Source organism: Cetorhinus maximus, chromosome 37 (genome assembly GCF_964194155.1).
Source record: "Cetorhinus maximus chromosome 37, sCetMax3.hap1.1, whole genome shotgun sequence".
NCBI lineage: Eukaryota > Metazoa > Chordata > Chondrichthyes > Lamniformes > Cetorhinidae > Cetorhinus > Cetorhinus maximus.
Window position 1 is genome coordinate 807,570 of NC_135915.1, and position 18,980 is coordinate 826,549.

The following is an 18,980-nucleotide window of genomic DNA, read 5'->3' on the forward strand; positions in this document are numbered from 1 at the left end:
TACGTTCAACGTTTCTAAATTGTTAAAAATTAAAGCCTCTTATCAACAAAAACAGAAAAAGACTTTTACACAAATCAGGAAACTATTAATTGGAAGCCGTAATACAGCTTGCATCATATCTGTTTGCAGCTCACATGAATCTAAAAATGTAAAACTGTTTCATTCGTGGTTTTTGGAAAGCATCAGTATCGACGATGTACTCAAATGATGAGATACCACGTTTATCACTTTCTATGCAAATAAGGCTGAGGTCATTTCGCTTGCCTTTCAACAAACTTTACTCAAATTAATCAAACTCAGTCCTGCAGGGCTGTCTAGAAATCCTGAAGTGAGCTTTTTCACGAACGTGTGTCATCCTTAGAAATATACTTTCCTTTCAAAGTTTCTAAACACATTGAACTTTTTTATTTCCACAAGTACGTATGCAAGGATATAGATCTTTACCTTGTGTCAAAAAGACAATAAGCCCATGTGCGAACCGAACAGGGGCACAAATGATGCTGCCTTGCAGCTCAGGCCAGCAGGCTGCTGGCTTATTTGGTGGTTTCTTGGGGCTTCTTTGGTTTCTTGAGGCTAAGGATCCTGGCTGAACTCTTGTTTCGGGGCGATCAAGTTTTTGCAGAGACAAAGAACATCAGAAGATTGTTGTTCGAATAAACACATGCTATTTATTTACATACTAAACCCTGCAGCTACATTTGTTTGCTCACAACATAAAACTCTGTCTTTACTCATCCTTGACTAACTCTAGGCTCTCCCACTTAGTTTCGGAGGCGCCATTGTGCTATTGGACATCAAGATCATGTGTCCTTAAATTAAAATACATGCCTTAAATGTCTATTACGCATCAGGTTACTACATCCCTCCTCATTTACTCCAAAATACACTTTACATTTTTTTATTAAATCAGGCTATTGACACAGTTCAATTATTTACAAATCCAGTTTCGCTGGTGGGGGCGGGGGGAGGGAGAGGGAGGGTTCCTTATACTTGTAGAACGCCTCAGCACCAAAGCTTCTGAAGTTTGGTTTGGATTCTCCCTCCCTGAAGTCGCCTGAGCATCTGATTCTACAGCAGCTATCTGTAAATTTGTTTCATCGACTCTTTCGGGTGCTGTTGGTCCTTCAAATATCCTCCTTGGTTGAGTTATTTCAACAGAAAATGCTGATTCAGCCTCGAACGCGAGTCACGTCTGGATATTTGGTTTCTCCACTTCTTATTTGATCAACATGTATTCTTATTATTCAATCTTCCATTTTCACTTTGGAGGAAAAATGTCACATTCCAGCACTTAGGTCACTGAACAACCATGCTGTTTTCTTTCTAATTTTTTCAGAGAAACCTTCTGTCCTACATTAAATGTTTTGCCCCAACTGTGACAATCATGTCCTATTTTATGATTATCCTTCCTTTCTTCTGCCTCCGTCCCCTGATCACCCCCACCCAAGCCCCCAACTTTGGCATAATTAGGCTCAGTCTCGATTGGAGACGGCAATTCATCAACACTTCAGCAGATGTGGCACCTCTTGTGGAAAAAAAGATGGGTCTTATTTAATCACGACCGAATCTACAGACAATTTATTCGAAATAGATTTGAACGCCTGAAATGCTCCCTCAGCGAGTACATTTGAAGAAAAGGTGGTATGAAGATGTTTTCACATGAACAATACCATTGAGGCCTTTAAAATATTTAAATTCAGCACTTGTGAATTCTGTTCTGTTATCTGACAACAGCACTTCAGTTAATCCATTTGTGGTGAAGCTTTATCGTATCGTGTCTATTGTCGCTGAGGATGTGCATGACATTACTATGTATATGTCCATCAATTTTGAATGAACAGCTATCAGAAGGCAAAACAATGTTCCCATAAAATGTCCCACGTAGTCGATGTGCATTCTTACCCATCGTCTTCCGGGTCATTCCCAATGGTGCAAAGGGGCAGTTTCACGTAATTTTTCTGCTTGCTGACATCGCATACTACTTCTCACTAGGATTTCTATTCTTCCAACCATTACCGCAACCACACAAAACTACCTGCAATTGGCGTAATTTTGGAAGCTCCGGGACATACACTGTGAATTTCAGAAAATAACGGTGTTTGTCCTTTTGGGGAAACAATCGCATGATTCCCCCCACAATCATGTACCTTATTGGCTGCCAATCCCGTATCTTCTCTGGAAATAAGGTTCCATTTCATTGGATTATTGCGGTTGTGACCAACAATAAAGGACTTGGTTTCTCATCTTGGAAAAAAACAACTGTGCCTCCATTCGCCCAATCTTTAATCTGTTTTGCAGATATAGGTGATGAGTCCAGGAAGTTCAGTAACATACGCATTTCTGAGGAATTGGAACATTCTTGTCTTTTACTTGCAAGGGTAAACGATTGAGTGCACCTGCATTGAGATTTGACTGCAAGGTCTATGAATAAAAGTTTGTTATTACGCTGCTAAGATCAGAACCCATCTTTGTACTGTTGCTGAGGCTATAGGGGGTACAGACTTATTTTAAACAAATAGACCTAATAATGGTTTGTGGCCCGTTATGATAGTAAAATTGCAACCCTGCACATATTGATGGAATATTTGAACACCGAAAGTGATCGCCAGGCCGTCTTTTTCAATTTCAGGGAAGTCTTTGTCCGCTGTAGTAAGTGTTCTCAGCACAAAAATAATAGGCCGTTCTGATCCATAATCAATTCATTGGGAACGCACTGCTCTTGAAACATAACACGATGTGTCGAACGTTAATTTCAATTCTACATTTGCATCAGAATGTAAAGGAAGTGTAGATGGATGTAGCAACTTGTTTTTTTAACCTTTTGTGAAAAATTCCCCTTGGGGCGTTTGCCATGACCATCTTTGATTTTTCATGAGCAAGTGATACATTTCGGTCGGAGAAATTAGGCAAGAAACGCCCATAGTAATTCATCATCACCAAGAATGACTTCAGTTCGAATCTGCCCTTTGGTTCTGAGGCTTCATTGAAAGCTTCCACTTTTTATTCAATTGTGTGTAAGCCTTGTGAATCGACCGTGTGGCCGAGGGAAGTTTCCACTTTTGCCTGGAATGTGCGCTTTTCCTTTCTCAATCTCACTCCAACCTGCAAAATCCGTTTCAGAACTCCTTCCAAATTTATCAACTTGGCCTTATCTGTGAGTCCAGTCAGGAAAACGTCATCCAAATTAACGACAATTTGGGACAACCATTTTAATAATCTTTTCTTGGTTATTTGTATTATGGCAGAAACAGAAGGTAAACCAAGTGTTAAACGAGTGTATTGTCATGATTCAAGGGGGAAAGTGCACTGCAGTATCGAGCACCAATACTCGCCGAACAGGGACACATGTGGAAAGTTTCACAGGTTGTCCCAATTCTATTTAATAGTAAAATGTAGGTTAAAAGAATACGAGCATCATGTTTGTGCACTTAGCAGGTTAATAACTGTTTAGTAAACAAATTCTCCTTAACTAGTGGCAAAAAGAAGACATATGAACAGCTAACTATCAACTACATAACTTAAACTCAGCACCTCTTTAAACCCCGACACACACACAATACACACAAAACTTGGATTCTAATGGTGAGATAAAACAGTTCAATAACACCGATCTGGATTTCAGGATTAAATTGATTGACTTTGGTTGCTTTCTTCCGAATGTCTTGCAGATTGTTGTGGCTGACAGGAGGTGGTCTCCTGGCACTTGCAGTCTGTGGTTCTCTGCTTGAAATTTGATTTAAATGTCGCAGTTGGTGACTTTTCCCCTCTTCCTCCTGACAGTGGTCCGTCAATGAAATTACGATACATCGATGTGAGAAATAGCCAGCAGCTACTGTGGCAGGATTATTATAGTCTTACAAAACACAGAAGAGACAGGTTTCCGGTATTTCCTCTTTTCAGGCTGGAGCTGATCTACTGCATTATCATCATACAGAACCTGGCCACCTGGTCAGGAGCCAATCAAAACGCCATCGCTCGGCAGTTCCCTCTTAAAGCAGGTCTGAGTTCGAACACCATTCCATCCCACATGGCACAAACTGTTACAGGAAATAGCAGCATTGTAGAAATTTGTCTTCCTGCTCCAGTGAACGTCACGTTTAAATTGCAACCATGGTATATTTTTAAAGCCACAGTTAAATTTTAAAACCACTGTTCAAAAAGAAAAATATTTAAATGCTGCCACCCTGAAAAATATGAAATAATTTACCCCCTGGGACAATTCACTCACAATAACATTATCTGTACCAACAAAGTGAACAACCTTTACATTGAATGGTCGAAACAACAGAATCCATCTAAAGAATCTCGCATTTCGAGTTTTAAGCTTCTTAATGAACGCCAGCAGATTATGATCAGGTTAGGCTAATGTGTCTTCGTTATCAACCTGGTCTTCCCTGTCCTTTATCTATGGTGTTTTGAACTTCTTTGCTTCAACTTCTATACCTTTCCTTGCGTTGGGGTCTTGCTCTATTGCTTTTCTTGATCTTTAATCTAGACCTGTTCCACGTCATTACTTCTGGATTTAGTTCAATTTCGTTGGCATTTTGTTCCCTGCCTCCTCTTCTTGAGTTTGCATGTGTTTTTCCCCTTTCTTAACTTTTTATTTTACCCTATCTTTACTACTAGTTTTGTTACTTTTCCCTCCATCTTTGTTTTTACTCTGTTCGCAATCTCGGTTTCTACTTTTTGATTTGGCCCTTTTTTCTCTCTCTCTTTGCTTTTACACATACAATTTTACTTTCAGGATTGGGTTGAGACGCTGGAGCCTCTCAGACACACAGTGTGTGGCCAGTGGACAAAATTGTAAACTCCCTGGCTGTTAATATCTAGGGCACTGGAACGTTTTGTGAGAGGGAAGACAATTGGAACATGAGCAAGAAGCCACAGTCCATGGGTATTAAATACATTTTCACTGTGCAGATATATCACTTATTCTAGTTGTCTTTCATTTCGTAAATTAAGTGTTTCTTTCAGTTGGGTGTTGCAGCGCGAAGTGGATTGAAACTGCACCGAATGCGGGGAGAAGTAGATGGAAACTGCACTGACTCTGGGGCAAAGTGGATACAAACTGCATTAACCGCGGGGAACTGATGACACAAACTGCACTGGCTGTGTGGAAAAGTCGACACAAATTTCACTGACTGCACAGAAAAGTGAAAACACACTGCACTGTGTGTTCTGGCTGTGGGGAAAATCGATACAAGCTGCATCGAATGCGGGGAAAAGAGGATCAAAGCAATACCTACTGTGGGGTAAAATGGACAATAACTGCACTGACTGCAGGGGAAAGTGAATTTACACTCGACAAACTGTTGGGTAAACTGGATACCAAATGCACCGACTGTGGGGTAAAATGGACGCAAATTGCACCGATTCTGGGACAAATTTGGCACAAACTGCACTGAATGTAGGGAAAATTGGACACAAACTGCAACGATTGTGAGTAAAAATGGATAGAAACTGCACTGGCTGCAGGTGAAAGTGGATAGAAACTGCACACACTGCGGGGAATAGTGGATTTAATTTGAACTGATTGTGGGGTAAAGTGGACACAAACTGCACCAACTGCGGGGCGAAGTGGGCACAAACTGCGCCGGCTGGGGGGCAAAGTGGGCATACACTGCACTGGCTGGGGGGCAAAGTGGGCATAACCTATGCCAACTCGGGGCAAAGTGGGCACAGACATAACCGACTGGGTCAAAGTGGGCACAAACTGCGCCGGCTGGGGTGCAAAAGAGAGAGAGATAGAGAGAGACAAGCAGAGATAATGAGAGAGTGAAAGAGAGAGAAAGAGGGATGAAGAGTGTATGATATAGGGCGTGAGGGAAAGTGAAAGAGAAAGAGATGACACAAAGATTGGCCGGGTGTTTAACAGTGAGGTTGAATGTCTTGGGCTACAGGAAAAAAATAGATGGGATGGTCAAATGGGCAGATAAGTGGCAGATGGAATTTAACCCTGAAAATTGTGAGGTGATACACTTTGGAAGGAGTACTTTGACAAGGAATCATTCAAATGAACTCGGAATTTCTGAGGAACAAAGGGAACTTGGCGTGTGTGTCCATCAACATCTGAAGGCGGAGGGATATGTTAGAGGGGTGGTGAAAAGGCATATTGGACACTTGCCTTTATCAATCGAGGTGTAGATTTCAAAAGTAGGGAGGTCATTTTGGAGTTGCATAGAACCTTGGTGAGGCCACAGCTGGAGTACTGTGGTACTGTGTGTAGTTCTGGTCGGCACATTATAGGAAGGATGTGATCGCACAGGAGGGGGTGCAGAGGAGATTCACCAGGATGTTGCCTGGGATGAAACATTTAATATATGAAGAGAAGTTGGATGCACTTGGGTTGTTTTCGTTGGAGCAGAGAAGATTGAGGGGCCACCTGATCGACGTGTACCCGATTATGAGGGGCATGGACAGGTTGGATAGGGAGCAGCTGTTACCCTTAGTTGAAGGGTCAGTCACAAGCGGGCATAGGTTCAAGGTGAGGGGCAGGATGTTTAGGGGGGATGTGAGGAAAAACCTTTTTTTCCCAGAAGGTGGTGACGGTCTGGAATGCACTGCCTGGGTGGGTGGTATAGGCGGGTTGCCTCACATCCTTTAAAAAGTACCTGGATGAACACTTGGCGCGTCATAACATTCAACCCCATGGTCCAAGTGCTGGCAAATGGGTTTAGGTAGGTAGTTCACCTGTTTTTTCACGTTTCGGTGCTGACTCGATTGGCCGAAGGGCCTCTTCTGCACTGTGATTCTCTGTTTCTGTGATTCTGAGAGAGTGAGAGAGAGAGATATTAACGAGAGTGAGAGACGAGGAATCGCACTGAGAGATGGAGACAGAGGGAAGATGAGAGATTGAGACTTGGAGACAATGCAAGACAGGTCGAGAAATGGAGAGAGAGATCGAGATGGAGAGAGGCGTAGAAAGAGACAAAGTTAGGCACATGTTGTGAGAGAGAGTCTGAGAGAGAATGAGGCAGAGAGAGAAAGTAAGGGATAGACACAGAAAGAGAGAGAGTTGGAGAGAGAGAGAGATCGAGAGAAAGTGAAAGAGAGAAAGAAAGGGACGGGGAGAGGAACAGACAAACAGACAGGCAGAGGCAGAGAAGGAGAGGCAGAGAGAGAGAGAGACACTGAAATGGTGAAAGGAAAGATTAGGAAACGAGAAAGAGAAATAAAGCGAGAATGGAAGAGGGAAAGAGAACAGAGAGACAAAGTGAGAGAAAGACTGAGAAGGAGCAAGAGAGACTGAGGCAGAGAGAGAGAGAGAGATAGATGCGCAGAAGGGAGATAGGGAGAAAGAGAGGGAGAGAGAGACATAGAGAGAGTAAAGAGGAAGAGTAAGAGACAGCGATAGTCATAGAGCGAGAGGGAAAGAGTGAGAGATAGAGACAGGGTGAGAGAGACACAGAGAGAGAGTGAGACAGAGAGAGAGAGAGAGAGAGAGAGTGAGAGATAAATTGGGAGAGACAGACAGACAAACGGAGAGAGTGTGCGAGAGGGGAGTGAGACAGCCAGAGAGAGAGAGATGGAGAGAGAGAGAGGGAGAAGGCAGTGAAACAAAAAGACAACGATAGATAGATAAATAGATAGATTGGATGACAGGTAGGCAGGCAGGAAGGCAGATGGACAGGCAGACAGACAGGTAGGCAGATACACAAATAGACAGAGAGATAGATAGACAGGTAAATATGTAGATAGTTAGATAGATAGACAGACAGATAGTTAGACTGAAGTCTGGATGTCAGTTTAAGGGAAAGGAACTGAGAAGGAGAACAAGAAAGGCAGAAAGACAAACAGCGGTACACACAGAGATTGAAAGAGACGGAGAAACGTGAGAGAGAGAGAGAGAGAGAGAGAGGGAGATGCAACGACACACCCACCTGGCCACACATGCACTCTCAATGTGTCTGTGTGTCAGAGAGGGACAGAGAGAGAAATGAAGAGAACGAGACAAATAGAATTTTCGGTTGTGAGAGGCAGAGAACACAGAGAGAGAAACACGTACACACATAAACGTAGATAAACACACAGAAAGAGAGAGAGAGGTCTAAGAGAGAGAAGGCGATCGAAAAGGAGAAAAAACTTAGAGTTGCTGGGAGAGAAAGAGAGGGAGAGGCATGGAGAGAGAAAGACAGAGTGAATGAGAGATTGGAGGATGGAGAAGTAGAGAGGCAGAGTGTGTGACATGGAGCGAGAGAGATTGAGAGTGTGAGAGAGATGGATAGAGATAGTGAGAGAAAGAGAATAAAGAGAGATGCGTAAATGCATTGAGTGGAGGAGACAGAGGGAGATGGAGGGAATGAGATTTAGAGACACGGCGAGAGGGATAGAGAGAGAGGGAGAGAGAGGGGGAGAGAGATAGGTAGGCAGAGAGAAACGTTGAAAAAGGGGGTCAGGGAAATGAGCGAGAGAGGCATAGAGAGAGACAGGGTTAGACACAAAGTGTGAGAGCTAGACAGAGAGAGAGAGAAATGAGACAGGAAGAAAGAGACAGAGAGACAGAGTGAGACATAAACTGATAGAAAGAGAGAGAGAGAGAAAGGGAAGTTTCGGGCGTGAGAGACAGAGAAACATGCACACACACACACGTGGACACTGGCACGGAAAGGGAGACAGGGCTGCGAGAGACAGGGCAGTCGAAAGGAGAGATTTGATGGGAGAGAAAGAGAGGGTGAGGCAGAGAGAGAGAGAGGGAAAGAGGCAGATAAATTGAGAAAGTAAGAGGAGGAGAGAGAGAGAGTGTGTTACATAGAGCAGGAGGGAAAGAGAAAGGGAGGGAGTCATAGGGAAGAGGAGAGAATGAGTGTTAGATAAATAGCGGGAGAGACCCAGAGAGACAGAAAGAGAGAGACATTGAAAAATAGAGGGGAGAGAAAAGAGAGAGAGGCAAAGAGAGAGACAGAGTGAGACACGGTGTGAGGGAGAGAGAGAGAGAGAAAGAGAGGGAGAGAGAGAGAGAGAGGGAGAGATAAAGTAACAGAAAAAAAAGAAAGGGGTAAGAGAGAGGAACGGACAAACACACAAGTAGAGGCAACAAAGAGGCAGAGAGAGGGAGAGAGGCAATGAAACAGACAAAGGAAAATTTAGCAAGGGAGGAAGAGAGAGAAGGCGTAAGTGAAAGAGGGAAAGAGAACAGAGAGACAAAGAGAGAGTAACTGAGAAGGAGGGCGAGAGGATGAGGCAGAGCAAGAGACAGGGATTGGCACGCAGATGGAGAGATAGAGAGAAAGAGGCGGATAGAGAGACAGAGAGAGTAAAGAGGAAGAGAAAGAGACAGCAAGTGTTACAGCGAGAAGGGAAGTGTGAGAGATGCAGACACAGCGAGAGAGGTACAGATAGAGAGAGAGAGTCAGAAAAAAAGAGAAAGTTAGCGAGAGAGGTGGAGAGAGGCAGAGACAGATAGAGTGACAGAGAGAGAGACAGAGAGAGAGGCATAGGGAGAGAGAGGGAAAGAGAGAAATAAAAATTCGGAGAGAGATAGATAGTTAGCTAGCCGGACAGACAGACAGAGTGAGAGAGAGGGAAACAAAAGGACAGAGAGTCAGCGAGAGCGATAGAGAGAGAGAGAGAGAGTGGGGCAGAAAAAGAGAGTGGGGAAGTGAGATGGAAGAAAAAGACACAGGGTGAGCGAGAGCCAGAGAGAGAGAAAAAGAGAAGAAGAACAAGGTAATGGGAGAGACAGTGAGTGTAAAAACCAGAGAGAGAGATAAAGAGTTCAAGAGCGACAGGGGAGGAAAGGGAGAGACACAGCAAAAGGGAGTGAGTGAGATGTGCACGGAGAAAAAGAGGGACAGGTAGCGGGGGGAGGGAGAGAGAGAGAGAGAGAGAGAGAGAGAGAGAGATTGATAGTGAGATAGATTCCCATTTGATTGTGGCGTGGAATCAGTTTTTCAGGGATTTTGAATACATCCAGATATTTTGTTCGTTGAATATTTTAATAAATTGTCATCCTTAACCCACTGTAATCGCACAACTGAATGTCCACAGTTAAGAGGACAGTTACCCCACATGGTGTAATAGAACAGAGGCACTCGAAGGTTTGGAATTTAAACAATATATGGTACCAGTCAAGGATCGGATATCACTGAAACAATAGGAGATCGATGTGAGGGACTGATGGTGATTGAGTGGACAACATATTATCCAGGTGAATACAGCTCTTGTTCTTTTTATTAGTTAATTAATTTGATAAGTAGAGTCCAGTCCTTGGATCCTGTGAGCTCCATTTAAAAATAAACATTTTGTATCAATAAACTCAAAGTCATTATCTGTTTGTTCATATATTTTAAAAAACAATTTGAACAATGTTGCAATTTCAACATCCCTGAGGTGATCCCGCAGGGTATAAATTAAAGGCTTTGGGAATGTATCACCTCAGTGTTTAAGGCAGATATTACCAGCAGCACAAAGGGGCACATCACTTCGCACTGAAACAATGCTATCAATTAAAGTGGCTGAGAAAATATTTCACACAATCCTTGCTGTTATCGGTGTTCCTGGTGAGTGACCAAAGCTACTGAAGTTGTGTAAATCTGTATGTGAGCAGCTCTCTCATTTTAAACTGTGACTGAAAATATTACATTCTGATCTGTTGCTCACTGTCACAGACACACTGAATCAGCGATATAATTTGCTGAATTAAAATGTCTTGAATGTCTCTGCGGCTTTATTCAATTTTCTCAAATGAAAACAAACCTTTGATTGTAACTAGCAGGCTCTCTGATGAATTATGTCCTAGTATTCAGTGGAAAATTGTGTAATGTTAAAATAGACCTTAGTGAAGGCAAAATCTCTGAAGGAACGTTCAGTGGGAGTCAGAGGAAAATCACCCTGAGTGTGGGTCATTAATCAGAGTGGAATACCTGCCCCCAATCACCACTCTGTCACGGACTGGGCCTGTTCGTGTCAAATTGTCCTAAGTGTGTGTTAGTAACCAGATTGGAAAACCTCACTCCAGTGTCCATATGTTTCTGGGTCTATCTGTTAATGTCTGTTTCTATTAAGTGTGTGTCGGTAACCAGAGTGGAATACCTGACTCCAGTCACCAATCTTTCACTGACTTTATCTGTTCGTGTCAACTTGTCCTAAGTGTGGGTTAGTAACCACAGTGTAATACATGACTACAGTCACCAATCTTTCAATTACTGTATCTGATAGTGTCAAATTTTCCCAAGTGTGGGTCAGTAACCAGAGTGGTATACCTGTCCCCAGTGAACATGTATTACTGGCTGTATCTGTCAGTGTAGAATTTTACTGAGTGTGGGTCATTAATCAGAGTGGAATAACTGGCACCAGCCACCACTCTTTCACTCACTGCATCTGTTAGTGTCAAATTGTAGAAAGTGTGGGTTAGTAAAAAGAGTGGAATAACTGACTGCAGTCAACATTTATTTATGGTTATATCTGGCAGTGCAGAATTGCATTGAGTTAGGCCAGTAACCAGAGTGGAATACCTGCTCCAAGTGATAATGCATGACTGGGAACATTTGTCGGTGTTGAATTGAACTGATGTGGGTCAGCATCCGCACTGAAAGGATTCGTTTCGATTTGGAAATCATGTCTGTTTTTATTGATGAACTGTCTTTCCATTCCTTGGAGCTCTCTCTGCGTTTTACGTTCTGTATAGTGTGACAACAAGAAGTGTTTTGATGTTGGTTGAAGATATTTGGTAGTGAGTGTATGAAGTTAAATGTCTGGATTTAGCTCCATTTTCTATTGAGCTGCTTCAACAGAAATAGATGTAAACCCATTCCTGACATTGAAGCAATCCGCCAGCAGTCTTACAGTGGTCCAATGTTCTTTTTGATTGTTTTATAAGGCCAGAAGAGATCGGAGCAGTTGAAGGTCATTCCGCCCATGGAGTCAGCTCAGCCATTCAGTGAGATCATTGCTGATCTGACCATCGTTTCCTCCACAATCCTACCTTTTACCCATAACCCTTGATTCTCTGACTGATTAAAAATCTGTCGAGCTTAGCCTTGAATGTATTTAACGACTCATCATCTACAGCCCTCAAGGGGAACTAATTCCACAGATACACTAATTTCTGAGAGAAGAAATTCCACCTAATCTCTGCATTAAATTGGTGAACGCTTTCTCTGAGATGATGCCCACTCGTCCTGAACCCCCCCACAAGGCGAAACAGCTTCTCAACATGTACTGTGTCAAGCCCCCTCGAAATCTTATATGTTTCAATAAGGCCCACTCTCATTCTTTTCAACTCCAATGAGTACAGGCCCAATCTATTCAATCTCCCCACCTGAAAAAAGTCCCTCCACATCCGGCACCAGCCTATTGAACCTTCTGTGGGCTGCCTCCAATTCCAGCATATCTTTCCACAAATAAAGGGACCAGAATTGTTGACATTATTATAAGCGAGTGCCTTGTATAGTTCTAGCATGACTTTCCCATTTTTATAATCGAATCCCGTTGAAATTAAAGCAAATATTTCATTTCCCTTCCCTATCAACTGCTGAAATTACCGTTTTCATATTCATGTACACGGGCTCCCAAATCCCTCTCTGCTGCAGCTTTCTGCAACTTTCTCCATTTATGTAATATTGAACTCCTCTATTCTTCCTGCCAACGTGCATAAACCCACAGTTTCCGATATTATATGGCATCTGCCAAGTTTTACCAAATCACTTAACATTTCTATATGCCCCTGTAGGCCCTTTGAGTCTTCCTCACCACTTGCCTTCGCACCAATGTCTGTGATAACTGGGAATTTGGCGATAGTAGATTCACTTCCATCATATAAGCCATTGATATATATTGTAAGTAACTGTGGTCCCAGCACTGATTCCTGTGGCGCTCCACGACTTACAGTTTACTATTCTGAAAATGCCCCCCTTATCTCAGCTCTCTGTCTTCTATTAGTTAGCAAATCCTCTATCCATGCTAGTGTACTACCCCAAGACCATGAGCTCTTATCTTATTAAGCAGCCGTGTGTATGGTACCTTATTGAACGCCTTTTTGGAAACACAAGAATATTGCATACCCTGTTTCCCCTTTATCCATTCTGCTTTTTACTTCCTCAAATAATTCTAATAAATTTGCCAGTCACGATTTCCCCATCATCAAACCATGTTAACTCTGCTTGATTATATTATGTATTTTAAATGCTTGGCTATCACATTCCTTGTCATAGACTCTAACGTTTCCCCAATAGTGCATGTTAAGCTATTTGGCCTATAGTTACCTGACCTTTATCTCTCCCTCCCTTTTTGAAAAAGGTTGTTACTTTGGCAGATTTCCAATCTTCTGAGTCTTTTCCAGAATCAAACGATTCTTGGAAGATAACTGTCAGTGCATCCATTATTTGTGCAGATACTTCCTTTAATATCCTAGGTTGCAACCCATCAGGGATTTATCGGTTTTTAGCTCCATTAGTTTCTTGATCACTTTTTCTCCAGTGATAGTTATTTCTTTATTCCCTTCCCACATTTCCCCCCTGATTATTTAGTATTTTTGGAATGTGATTGATGTCGTCTACCATGAAGACTGATGCAAAGCATTATTTCAACTCCTCTTCCATTTCCTGGTTCCCCATTCTCATTTTCACAGACTCGTTCTCTAAGAGGCATTAGTTCACTTAAGACTATCTCTTCATTTTTTTCTTATATTTAAAGCATCTGGTACGTAACCTTTTTATAAGATCTGCTAGTTATCGCTCAATGTTTATTTTCTCAATCTTTAATGTATTTTTGGACAACTTTTCTTGGTTTTTAAAAAAAGATCATAATTCTGGCTTGCGACTAACCTTTGCCACAATGTACATTTTTCTTTTTTCAGCTTGATTCTATATTCAACTTCTTGGGTAAACTATGGTTGATTATGTCCATCCTAGAATCCTAATTCCTCACAGGGATATATCGTTGATATGAGTCTTGAACAATTTTCTTAAACGTTTGCCATTGTTCATCAACCATCTTTTCTGTTGAATTCATTTCCCAGTCTACTCCAGCCAACTCTGCCCTCATTCCTTTGTAATTATCCGTTTGTAAATTTAGCACAGTTGTTTCGGACCCATTGTCACTCTCAAACTGGAAACAAACTCGCTGCTTCTCTCACAGCTTCTCTCACACTCTCTCGCTCCTAATGACCCCGCTTCTCCTCTCTCACTCTGACTGCTAATGGCCCCGTTGCTCCTCTCTCTCTCTCACTGTTAATGGCCCAGCTACAACTGTCTCACTGCTAATGGCCCCGCTTCTCCTCTCTCACTCTCCTCCAGTACACTGGCTCCTCGAATGGCCAGATAATTTGAAAATAAGCGTCAGAGACATTGCACCCTCCTCCCGTACCTCATATTACAACCGGGGTTACATCTCATCTGGGCCTGTGAATTTATCCACTTTCAAGTAAAAACCACTAATACGTCCACCCATTCAAAGCTAATTTGTTCAAGTATATCACACGTCCCCCTCCCTGATTTCAACACCTACATCATCGTTCTCCACAGTCATCACAGATGAAGTGTAAACGTTCATAACCTCACCTTTGTCCTTCAGTTACAGCACAATCTGCCACTTTGTTCCCTGATGGGTCTTACTCTTTCCCTGGTTATCCTCATGCCCTCAATATATTTATATAATGCCTTGGGTTTTGCTTTACCTTTCTGGCTAGTGTTTCGTAATGTCTCCTGTTAGCTCTCCTAACTACTTGTTAATAACCACACCCCTCCCCCACCACGCACTTTTGATGCTTCTCCAGCGTTTCCGCGCTGTTTTAAACCCCCTGTATCTGCCATCAGTCACTTTTATTTTTCCTTATCCAATCCTCTCTATCCCTTGACAACCAGTATCCCCTGGAATTGTTTGTCCTACCCCTCACCTCTACGGGAACATGTTGGCCCTGAACTCTCATCATTTCCTTTCTGAATGACTACCGCAGGCCTTTTGTAGCCTTTCCTGCAATTAGCTGCTCCCAGTCCACTTTGGCCACATCCTGTCATAAAATATTGTAGTCGGCCTACCCCAATTTCAGCACCTTTAATTACAAGCCATCTTTGTCATTTTCAATAACTACCTTAAAACCGCAAGAACTATGGTCTATTTCCACGAAATGCTTTCCGCCCTGACCCTTATACCACTTTCCTGGCTTCATTCCCTAATATTAGGTCCAGTGCCGCCCCTTCTCTCGTAGGGCTTTAGGGTTGCCTCAAAAAGCTCTCTTTCAAGCACTTTAAGAATTCTACCACATCGAAGCCTCTCACACTAAGACTATCCAAGTTAATATTGGTGAATTGAAATTTTCTACTATTATTACCCTTGTACACATCTCTGAGATTTTCCTACATATCCGCTCCTCTAGACCCCCTGACTCTTTGGAGGCATTTAGTGCACCCCCAGCAATGTGATTGCCTCCGCTATTTAAGTTCTCTACAGATGGCCTCATTTGAGGAACCTTCTAATTTACCATCACTCCTTTTGGCATTAATTTCCTTATTCATCAATCGTGCAATGCCAACTTCCATTTAGAACCCACATCACCAAGTCGCCCTCAGCCTCCTGTCATGCCTGAACATTCTATACCGTGGAACATTGGGCTGCCAGTCCTGCCCTGCCACCAACCATGTCTCCGTGATAGCAGCAATATCATATTCCCATGTGTTAATCAGCACCCTCAATTCATCTGCCCTACTTTTAAGACTCATTTCATTACAATAGCAGCGAACCAGCCTTGCATTATTCCCCTGTGCCTTAACAGGTCTACGTTTGCTCTGTCTTCCAGACTCACTTAGCTTCTCTTCTATATTAGGCTGTGCACCACCCTCTACTGTACCTTCAGTCATTATTACATAAAAATACCGAATTAGTTTTACCCTCCCCCCAAACCCCACCCCAACATCACAAGCAAACCTCCCCACAAAGATGTTGCTCCTGTGCCAGTTCAGGTGCAACCTGTCCGACGTGAACAGGTGCCAATTCGTTAGAAACATACCTTGATCATGGAACCAGAAGGCCTCCCACACGCAACATTTCTTCAGCCACGCATTCATCTTCTCTATCCTCATATTGCTATACTCACTTTCACGTGGCCAGGGGGCCATTCAGATGTTGCAACCTTGGAAGTCCTACTTTTTAATCTGCTGCCTAGCTCCCTAAGTTAATTTTGCAGTACCTCATCCCTCTTTCTACCTAAGTCGTTAGTACGAATGTGAACCATGACCTCTGAGTTTTCCCTCCATCTTCAGAATGCCTTGCAACTGTTCTGTAATATCCTTGACACTGCTACCAGGGAGGCAACACACCATCTGGAGTCAGGTCTACGCCTGCAGAAGCTCCTGTCTGCACCCCTCATTATTTAGTCTCCTACCACTATTGCTGTTGGACTCTTACCCCTCCCCACTTGTGCAGCTGAGAAACCCTCAGTGCCTGGAATTTGACTCTGGTTGCACTCTCCAGTGGAACATTAACACTTATCATTTTCCAAAACAGATAAACAGGGTTTCCGCATTACCTGCCTGGTGCTTTCCGCATTACATACCTGTGGCTTTCCTCATTACATGCTTGCCTCCCTTCTTCTGACTGGTGGTCACCCATTCCTGCACTTCCTCAAGCTGCTGAGTGACCACATCTATAAATGTTCTATCCACCTATCTCTCAGTCTCGCGGATGCACTGCTCTGTCTCCAGCTGACGCTAACGCTCTGAAACCCAATGCTCAAGCTGGTGAATCCAGTGGCACTTCCTGCAGATTTCATCATTCAGATTGTAATGCGTGTCGAAGAATCCACATGCAAATCACATGACTGAGTCCCTTTGACATAAGTTTTCTTTTATTTTTATTACAAAAAACTGTTTCACTAAATTTAAGTAAAAAACGATTTAGCTTTTTTCTGGCAAAATAAATTCAAATGCAGTAACTGTTACCTACTGTAATGTAGTTTTAAAATGGAGAAAAAAGAAAACACCTTACTCACTAACTACAATCCAGCTCTCTCCCTTGTTCTGACATCACTCCTTTTGAATTCCAGCACCGCCCAGTGCCTGTGTGAGAACAGGCTCCCTGACAGTTAAACTCTGCAGCGCTCGTTATACATCCGCTCCGTTCCCTCAAAGGTAAACTCCGCTATCGCTCTCTACACAGCCGTATCGCTCCGTCACAGAGAAACTCCGTTATCGCTCTTGATACAGCTGCTCTGCTCCCTCAAAGGGGCATTCCACTCCACGCTTTTTACAGCCGCTCCGCTCCCTCACAGGTAAACTGCGTTATCGCTCTTTATACAGCCGCTCTGCTCCCTCACAGGTAAACTCCTGCTCGAGATGCACCCGCTCCACTCTCGGTCTTTATACAGCCGCTCCACTCCCTCACAGTTAACCTCCTGCTCTTTAAACACCCGCTCACGTCTTGCTCTTTTTTGTTGTTTCACCATTATTGTTTGTTTAATTTCCCCCTATCGTTTAAATAATAAATTTAATAATAATCAACAAGTGATTGTAACTCAGCTGCTAATTTCAATCTAAAAACAAAGCTAAAATCTGAAATACTCACCAGCCAGTCGCCTGCCTGTCCTCCTGTGACCAAACTCTGTTTTGGTGCTGAAATCCTGTGCTCCCTGTGAGGGTCAGACACAGAGAATGTTTAATCATTAATTTCCAGGCCCTTCTCCCCTCTCTCTGACAGTTAATCTACTGGGAATTGTGATCCTGTCCCGGGGAAAGTGTGGCCTCTCCACCTGCACCACTCGCTACCTGGTGGCCATGGCAACGGCGGATCTACTGGTCATTATCACCCACGTCATACTGACCAAGATCAGAAATTATTATTTCCCAGTAACTTTCCTGGACATCACTCCTGTGTGCAGTGTTCACGTTGTCCTGTTGGTTGCAGCGACGGACTGTTCTGTCTGGTTCACCGTCACTTTCTCCTTTGATCGATTTGTGGCCATTCGTTGCCAGAAGCTGAGAACAAAATATTGCACCGGGAAAACTGCGGCTGTGGTTCTAGTGACAACCGGTATCCTGCTCTGTTTAAAAAACATCTCGTGGTACTTCACATATGAAGCTTTTGTGATAATCGACAATGTACCATGGGGCTGTTTTCCAAAGCCAAGCATTTATACTGATCCCGGATGGGTTGGATTTTCCTGGTTTAAGACGGTTTTAACTCCATTGCTCCCATTCGGATTAATTCTGCTGATTAACGCTCTGACAGTCACACACATTTTAGTGGCCAGTCGAGTCCGGAAGGGACTGAGGGCTCAGAGTAAGGGAGAGAATCGCAGTGACCCAGAGATGGAGAGCAGGAGGAAGTCAATGATTTTACTCTTCACCATATCCGGCATCTTCATCCTCCTGTGGTCGGTGCATGTTATAAAATTCTTCTATATTGATGTGAGAGGTTTAGTTTACCTCACCTATCCTGAATATATATTACAACAAGTCGGATTTATGCTGCGGAGTTTAAATTGCTGCACAAACACATTTATTTATGGGGTGACTCAGTCCAAGTTCCGAGAGCAGGTCAAGAAAACGGTGAAATATCCGGTTACATCAATTATTCAATTAATGAAGAAAAAAAACCGACTGTCAGACGCCTCAGCCAATCGGAGAGTTCCGGCTGCTGACGGACAGGCGCTTCCCCCAATGAGGGAGCTCCGCATGCTGACTGACAGTAGCATCAGCCAATCAGGGATCGCCGCCGCTAACTGACAGCTGCTTCTGCCAATCAGGGCAATCATCCCCATAACTGACAGGCGCAGCAGCCAATGGAGCTGCATCAGATTTTCACCCACAGCCACCTCAGCCATTCAGGGAGAAGCGCTCGCTGAATGACAGCTACCTGAGCCAATTAAGGTGGCTTAGCGGCTGACTGACAGTCACTTCATCCAATCAGTCATCCAATTGACCCAGAGTCAGGTGGACCATTCAGGGTATTCTTCCTCTGCGCCGACATTCATCTCAACTAATCAGGGAGCAACAACTGCTCACTGACAGACAGTTCAGCCAAACAGTTCATTCCAACAGCTGATGGGC

The 18,980-nt window shown here is 43.3% G+C and overlaps 1 protein-coding gene across 1 annotated transcript; it reads left to right on the forward strand.

Annotated features, from left to right (window-relative positions):
* Positions 1-10,435: 10,435 nt before the first annotated feature.
* Positions 10,436-18,656, forward strand: LOC144672322 (putative G-protein coupled receptor 139). The gene is made up of 2 exons (XM_078534175.1): positions 10,436-10,499; positions 17,629-18,656. Exons 1-2 carry the CDS (start codon positions 10,436-10,438, stop codon positions 18,654-18,656), a joined length of 1,092 nt encoding a protein of 363 aa, XP_078390301.1.
* The last annotated feature ends 324 nt before the right edge of the window (positions 18,657-18,980 follow it).